We start from the raw sequence: 7,818 nt of genomic DNA on the forward strand, positions 1-7,818 counted from the left end.
TACAAATTCTATAGCTTACAAAAAGTACTAAGGGGAACGGAGAGATAGCCTGACAGTTAAGAGCACTTGCTTTCAGTTTAGAGGACCCAAATTCTGTCTGAATACCCACACCTATGCAGCCTGTATGTAATTCTATGACTCAGTTCTTAGAAGGAAGAACAACCACACAACTGGCACTCGAGCACACGCACACACAGAGAAAAACGTTTTTAAAAAGTATCAAGAAAGGGGGTTGGAGAGATGGCTCAGCAGTTAAGAGTTCTGGCTGCTTTCCCAGAGGACCTGGGTTCTACTCTGAGCATCCACGCAGCAGCTCACAACCACTCACTGTAACTCTAGTTCCAGAGGATGCCACATTCTCTTCTGGTCTCTTTGGACATTATACACGTGTCCAATGTGTGTGATGCAAGACATTCATGCAGACAAAACACCCATAGATTATAAAATAAACATGGAAAAAAACTAACAAACACCAGGAAAGCAATCAAAACAAAACCTGGTAAGAGCCACTAAGAAGGAACAAATTCCGAAAGTTTCTTAGTGTTAGTATGAGCAAGAAGTATAAGAGGGCTGCCTCTAACGCACTGTCAAGTCTGCCAAGAAACTTTCCAGAAACTCAGGCATGGTGGCAGTGTAATCTCAGCATCTGGGAAGGATTGCCACAAACTCAAGGTCACACTGGTCAGGCTAACTACACAGTGAGGCCCTGGTTTCCAAAACCAATCAAACCATACTTGGCGTTTATAGGTCAGTTCAACATTTCAGTTTAGGTATGAGCACGAATAACTGATTCATTGACTGACCAAGACAGTCTTGCTATGTAGACCAGGCTGGTGTCTGTCACCTGAGTGCTGGGATTAGCAGTGCATACCCCTAGGGCTAGCTTGATCTAGACCTTTGAAAACTCTGTAGCTGAACATGTGACTGGCACCTACAGTCCCAGCACTAAGGAGACAAGCAGGAGGATCATGAGCTAAGGCCAGCCCGCAGCAGGGTTTTGATCTAACTCAATACCAGTGAGGAAAGGTTGCTGGTCAATGGCCAGGTTTCTCTACATAAAAAAACCTTAGCAGCAGAGCAGATGCTGAAGTTTTGGCTTTGTATTTTATTTTTCAGGTCTAAGACTACAGGTGTAAGTGCAAATCAAGCCTTAATCTACACAGCTACACTGCTGGAGTTGCCCGGTTCTCACTAGCCCCCCCCCCCAAAAAAAAAGCTCTTACGTCTTGTATAATGTGGTGATCCTGGGCTATCACTGGGAACAGCCAAATAATTTTATAATATAGTGATTGAAGATGTCACTATACAAATTCTCTGGAGATTTTTAAATTATATGGCAGGGCATAAGGGACCTGGAAAAGTATTTTTCCATGAGTCTGAATCTTTGGTATCTGCAGTAAAGATAACCCCCCAGTGATTTGATTTCTGTTAACCATATACAATTTGGCGGGATGTCCTATCAAACAACCCAACCGACTCCATAGGGCCTGAGCTGCATTGCCATGATCTGTGATTAGTGTTCTCATGCAGAGGACTTTGAAATCTTTCACATTTACTAAGGTAGCTATTGGGATTGCTAGCTTCTAATCTTCTAGATTTGATATGTTGTGTTCAAAAGAGCCATGTGTTAGAGGGCTTTGCTCAGTGCTCATTTTGTCATGATGTATGAGAACCCCAGAGAATGGGGAAGCCAGTGTATGCACTTCACTTTCTAACTCTAACAGCAGAAAGTTCTCATGCTCTACTTCAGCCATTCATTAAATCTCTTTAAGACTCTGGAGTGGGAGGGTGTTCCAAAGAACATTCCTTCATAAGAGTTGGGACTGAAACTAAAGTAAGCCCATCCTGAGACAACCAACCACCTTCTGGCTGCTCTGCAAAGAAAAACAACACTGGCACCAAAGTAAGTAAGAAGGAAAGGAGGGAAGAAGTGCAGCTGGAAGTGAAGAAATGACACAGACCTCCCACACACACACTTTAAAAACTTTTATTTATATAAAAAACTCATTTGTTTTTAAAAGCATTAACAAGAGAAAGAAAGAGAGAAAAGATACAGAGCAGAAGATATGCCCCTTAGTAGTATTCGGTGGGAGGGTAGGATTTTTGGTTTGCTGAAATTGAATGTTTAGTGTTTTTATAAAGNAAAGAGGAAAAACAAAACAAACGAACAAAAAAAAATTAAAGGTCCCCAAAGCCCATGGCTATTCTATTACCCACACCCCACCGAGAAGAAAGAGCACCAGGAAGAGCAGAGGAGGACAAGAGAACCCAAAACCAGAGGCAGATAGATGTGGGGCGGGGGGGGGGAAGGCTCCCCTGTGCAGTGTACTCTGAGGGTCACAGAGAGCACAGAGCTCCTNTTTGCCAGAAAAGGGAAATGGGACTAGGAAGAAATGGGAAGGAAGCAAAGGTTAAAGGGGGGAGGGGGGCGACTGTAATGCATAAGAAAAAGAGTTGGTGGGCTGTGCATTTTTCTCCTACCCCATAGCCTCAATATATTAAGGACAAGAGGGATAAAGAATTCCAGTTGCATTGAATAGAGCTTTTAGATTAAGGAAAGAAAACAAATAAGGAAAAACGTTTTTTTAAAAAAAAATTGCACCCACATAGTAGCTGCTTCTCTAGCCAAGCTGTAACACTCACTACAACAGTAAAGGGTGTGATGGAGGCATGGCCTGATTCCCTGTAGCCTTTCAGAGATGATGNGAACNGNGGACATCTAAGGAGTCAGAGTCACAGCACTCCCTCCTAACAGCCTCACTTCGAGACTTATCAGGATGGATTTTCACCAATCCCAACTGTACACTGTTGAGCAGAAGCCTGTTGTGGCTACGTCAGAGGCTTTAACAACACCCAGTAGGAACTTAAAGTTCCCTAGGTTACCACTCCTCTTCAGCTACTGGGGGTCAACAGTGCNTAAGAAAATAACAAAGTCTAACTTGCAAAATCATGAGAAATGAGACTGCAGAGGCAAAGAAAGGCACCTGGAAGAGAGGGAGGAGATGCACCCCAGGCCAAAGGCACAAAGAAGAGGCAAAGCCAGGGCAACTCCTACCTTAGAAGGACAAAGGGGGAGGAGCTATGTACAAGTCTTGTAAGTTGGCCAACAATCCAGGGAAGGGGAGGAGAGGGAGGACAAGCTTATAAAGGAAGAAGAGAGATGGGGTGNGGGGCTGGGTAAAGCNAGCTTTGAAGCTTCCTGCCAGTTTCAGACTAACCACTTCATNTACATTACTTCTAGTTCCTCCTAGAGGTTCATCTTCTCAATAGACAATCTTTCTGTTTCTTCTCAACCAAGGGGTTCCATGGCATTTTCCTTTTTACAAAGCATCTTGTAAAACGGCCAGGTCAAGTTAGCAGGCTTATAACAGGGTAGGAGAGGAAGGTTAAGGACAGCCTTGGTCAGGACAGCACCCCAAGGTTGTCCTGAAGCTGACAGAAGAGATGGAGTCTGTAGGTCCTTTGTGGTCCCTGCCTCGAACAGGAGGAACAAGAGTTCTNACTCTGANGTTGGGGAGTACTTCACTTACTTGAGGGCCCTTGCCAGGTGGAATGTGCCAATGTTTCTAGCCTTCTTGGCTTCAAAAATCGCCACTGGATAAGGGAAGAACTCACACTTCCCCATCCAAAACAAAATAAAAAGTTTCCCCCCCACACCAGAAAAAATAGTCTTGATTAAAAGTCATCAGTTTGTCAGAATGCTGAATGCTGAACAGACAGCGTGTAATTTTCAGTTCTTCCCATTGCTTCCAGTAGAGAGTTCCACTCTTCCTCCCTCTGTGCAAGGCCAAGAGTTCCAGGGAAGGCTGCAAAGANCTAATCTGAAGCAGTTCCTCAAGATATGCAAATAACTGAGTCNGGTTTCTTGGGGGAAAACNGNAAGTAGGGTCTGGGAGGATAGGACAATTAAACTTCAGTGGGAGATGTTGGTGATTCACGGATGATGGCAGCCAATTTGGGCTACAAGGGTAGGAGTCAGCCTGGCAGTTGGCACAATAGTCCAGCGAAGAAAAGAAAAAAATCATCAGTCCATTTCACCACCAAAAAATAAAAGTAATATATTATAAGCCCATATGGAGCAGGTAGAGTGGTGCTAAATCTTCTGCTGTAGGGAAAAAAGAGAAGGTTGTTAATAAGACTGAGAACAGGAGAACAGGGGAAACACACACAGCTGAGCAAATCTGGAGGCAGGAAAGCAGCACACAACAGAGAACCAGATCATCCGCTGCATCCCAGCCTTGGAAGAGTCATGATCACAGAAGTAGAACCCTTGGGTACCATGTAGCTCAAACAAGTATCTCAGGCCTGATCAGATCAGCATGATTGGCAAAGAGAAGGCACACAGGAACCTCCTTCCTCAGGACCATCTTAGGGGTGACTGGAGGACATACCATGGGGGAGTAAGACACTTGGTTTCCCTCATCATCCAAAACCAACACATCCAACTCTTCCTCCAAAGATTCCTGCCCCTCGTCCTGCTGTGAACACATGCAATTTGTTAGTAAGAGAACCAAGATAAGACTCTCTAAGTGTGTGCCAGATGGAAGGAAAACCCCAACATTTGTAAAGTGAACAAACACTGTTAAGAGTACAGGGCAAACATCCTAAACAGGTAAGTGCAAGAGCAGATTAGTTAGTGTCAGTGACATCAGCAATGCTTGCAAAATACATCCACACAATCAATGAAAAACATCCCAAGAACCATCAAGATGCATCAAAGAAACACCTACCAAAAAAAGATTTATCTTTCTCTTTTCTTCCCGCCGCGTCCTTCCCCCCCCATTTTATATATCATACAGTTTCAAAATAGTATTAGCCTCATACACACAGCAGTATATGACAAGGATTTACCATCAAGGGTGCTCCCTTCAAAGGTTCCATATCACCCAGATCCCCAGATCGCTCCAGGGTTCTGTTGTGGTCTCCTCTCTCATTCAGTGTGGAATAGTTGTTATCTAGAGGAAAAAAGTACACAGAAATAAGATATTCCTTCTAGTACACAATGTATGTGGATTAGATTGAGAAATGAACTGTTTCAGATGTACCAACAAGATATTAAACGCTGATGCTTTTTTTTTCTTGGTTTTTCGAGACAGGGTTTCTCTGTGTAGCCCTGGCTGTCCTGGAACTCACTCTGTAGACCAGGCTGGCCTCGAACTCAGAAATCCGCCTGCCTCTGCCTCCCAAGTGCTGGGATTAAAGGCATGCGCCACCACGCCCGGCACACTGATGCTTTTTAAGACTTACACATAACTTGAATATAATAGGGAAGATGATGTATGAGAAATACCCAGGTACTGGGGATGTACTTCAGTGGTAGAGTGTTAGATTCAAGTCCCACCACTGCACAAACAACAAAGCAATAACAATGAGAAACAACAGTGTATCCTATGGTGAGTGATACAAAAGAGACCTGGCCTAAAAAAGAGATACAGCCCTGAAATTGAGAGCAGATATCGAGAAATATGTTACAACTGGAAGAAACTGATAAAGCAAAACACAACTTGAATTTAGCTTTTGGGAATGAAAAGAATTTAGAAGAACAAAGGGGAAGGACATTCCCATAGAAGGCTTCATATACCCAAGTAGAACGATGAGATGGAGTAGCAAATAGGAAGGAGGCACAAGAATCTGAGGTCATCCTCGGCTAACCTGGGCTATGAAATCCTGCTTTAAAAAAAAAAAAAGACCAGTAGAGAGTAGGGAGAAAGAACAGAGAGGGTTAGGGCTAGTTAGACTAGTTATACGCCACATGAGACTTTCTGAGAACATATGTGGGAAGAAGAGAATCTCAAGAATTCAAGGTCAGAGGCTGGAGTGATGATAGTTCAGTACACTTGTTGCTATTGCAGAAGGCATCATAACTATCCCTACCTCCAGTTCTATGGATTCTGACGTTTGAGAGCATGAGCCACCTGATAAACAAACATACACGCAGGCAAAAAAAAAAAAAAAAAAAAAAAAAACCCACTCATACATACAACATAAAATAAACTGGCTAGGCATGATAGTGTCCCAACACAGGGGAGGCAGAAATAGGTATATCCCTGTGAGTTTAAGGCCAGTCTGATCTACAAAGCAAGTTTCAGGACAGTCATGAATACACAGGAAGATCGGTCTCAAAAAAGAAAAAGTTTTAAAAAAATTTTGTTAAGTTCAAGGTTGTCCCATCCACAGCAACATGTAAAAATGTAGAAAAAGAGTAGACTGATCACATTTTATTCTATTTTCAGATATCCTTTCAAATGAGATAATCAATCACTGTACTTCAGGATGGTAAATGGTAAGTCAGGTATGGTGGAGCATATCTGTAATATCAGCACTTGGGAAGTAGAGGCGGAAAGATCAGGAGTTCAAGATCAGACTCAACTGTAGTGAGTTCAAGACCTGACTATGTGACCTGAGACCCCGGGGGGTGGGTGGGGTGGAGAGAGAGAGAGAGAGAGAGAGAGAGAGAGAGAGAGAGAATGCCTACTCACCCCAAATAAACACTATTCTGCAACATTAGACAGGAATTCACCACCTACCTAATGATTTTGTGTTTGACCCCATATTGCTCATTGGAATTTCTTCCCGGTCAGGTTTCTTATCTATATGGAATTAGAAAGTTATCCAAGTCAAAATCTAATACACCAAAATCTATATAAAGTAGACATTTCTTTTGGGAGTGCCATCTTTCCTTGCCTTTATTCAATAAAGTTTTACTCAGCACATAGTATGTGCCAAGACCAATCACAACCTACAGTTCTAGGAAAGCCCTTGCAGGACTCTGATCCCTTTCCTATAGACACCCAAATACAAGAAACCTTTCAGAGGCACTTGTCAAGCCCGATGGCCCGAATGTATCCCTGGGAACAACCTGTGGAAGAAACTGAGCCTTCAAGTATCCCTCTGACCTCCACATATGTACTTTCATACCCAAATAAAATAAACAAAGAATAAATGGGGTGGGGGGAAACTTTAACAATATGGGCCATTATGTCTCAAAGTCCCTTTAGTCTTAAAAATGTATAAGGGTCTAGGCTAAAAATATAGTTCAATAGTAGATAAAGCATTTGCCTCATCCTCAATCACACACATATGAAATAAATGAGGATGCAAAACAAATGACTTTCACTGGTGTGGAATGAACAGATATTACTATATTCAGAAATGTAAACATCTATTCCACAACAAAACTATTTTTTTGCATAATCATAAACGCCTTCAATTTAAAAAGCACTGCATATGGGCTGGTACAGTGGCTATGAGCTCAAGCACTTGCTGCACAAGCCTGGCAGTCCAAGTCTGAACCCAGACGTCAGGTATAACTACAAGAACAACTCCCCTTGAAGGCCACAGGATGTGTGCCCACAACACACATCATATACAATAATAAATTTTAATGAAAAAACAAACCCGAGGTGGGGAGCACTGTTGAATACTTTCATATATAACTTTTAACTCTGGGTTACTAGAACAGACTGAAGTAGAACATAGTCTCATAATTTTAGCACTGAGAAGGTAGAGGCAGGGAGTCACTACAAGTTCCTGCTCCAGGCAACCATGGTAAGACTTTGCATCAAGAAACCCACAAAAAGTAGACAGGTTTGTCTTGAGTAACATTTACTTGTACAGATTTTTGAAATATTATGGCACTATCTCTCTAAGAGATAACAGTTTACAGAACTATGCAAATGTAAAAAATTAACACATTTTATTATTTATTATGTGTATTTTAAAAATACAATTATATCACACTTATATAATCATAAAAGCCTGAAAATTTATGTTATTATTATACTGTATATGTGTGCATGGACATGAATGTGCATGTGG

At 42.2% G+C, this 7,818-nt stretch overlaps 1 protein-coding gene across 1 annotated transcript in view; it reads right to left on the reverse strand.

Annotated features, from left to right (window-relative positions):
- Positions 1–329: 329 nt before the first annotated feature.
- Ctnnd1 (catenin delta 1) overlaps positions 330–7,818 on the reverse strand; it is a 52,488-nt gene continuing 44,999 nt past the window's right edge. The window contains exons 18-21 of the mRNA XM_029537046.1: positions 6,528–6,590; positions 4,852–4,955; positions 4,392–4,478; positions 330–4,105 (exon numbers count right to left, since the gene is read on the reverse strand). Of these exons, the coding sequence (XP_029392906.1) occupies positions 4,094–4,105; positions 4,392–4,478; positions 4,852–4,955; positions 6,528–6,590 (266 nt within the window). The 3' untranslated portion in view covers positions 330–4,093. The remainder of the gene's footprint in view (positions 4,106–4,391; positions 4,479–4,851; positions 4,956–6,527; positions 6,591–7,818) is intronic.

The sequence above is a fragment of the Mus pahari genome, chromosome 3 (assembly GCF_900095145.1).
Source record: "Mus pahari chromosome 3, PAHARI_EIJ_v1.1, whole genome shotgun sequence".
NCBI lineage: Eukaryota > Metazoa > Chordata > Mammalia > Rodentia > Muridae > Mus > Mus pahari.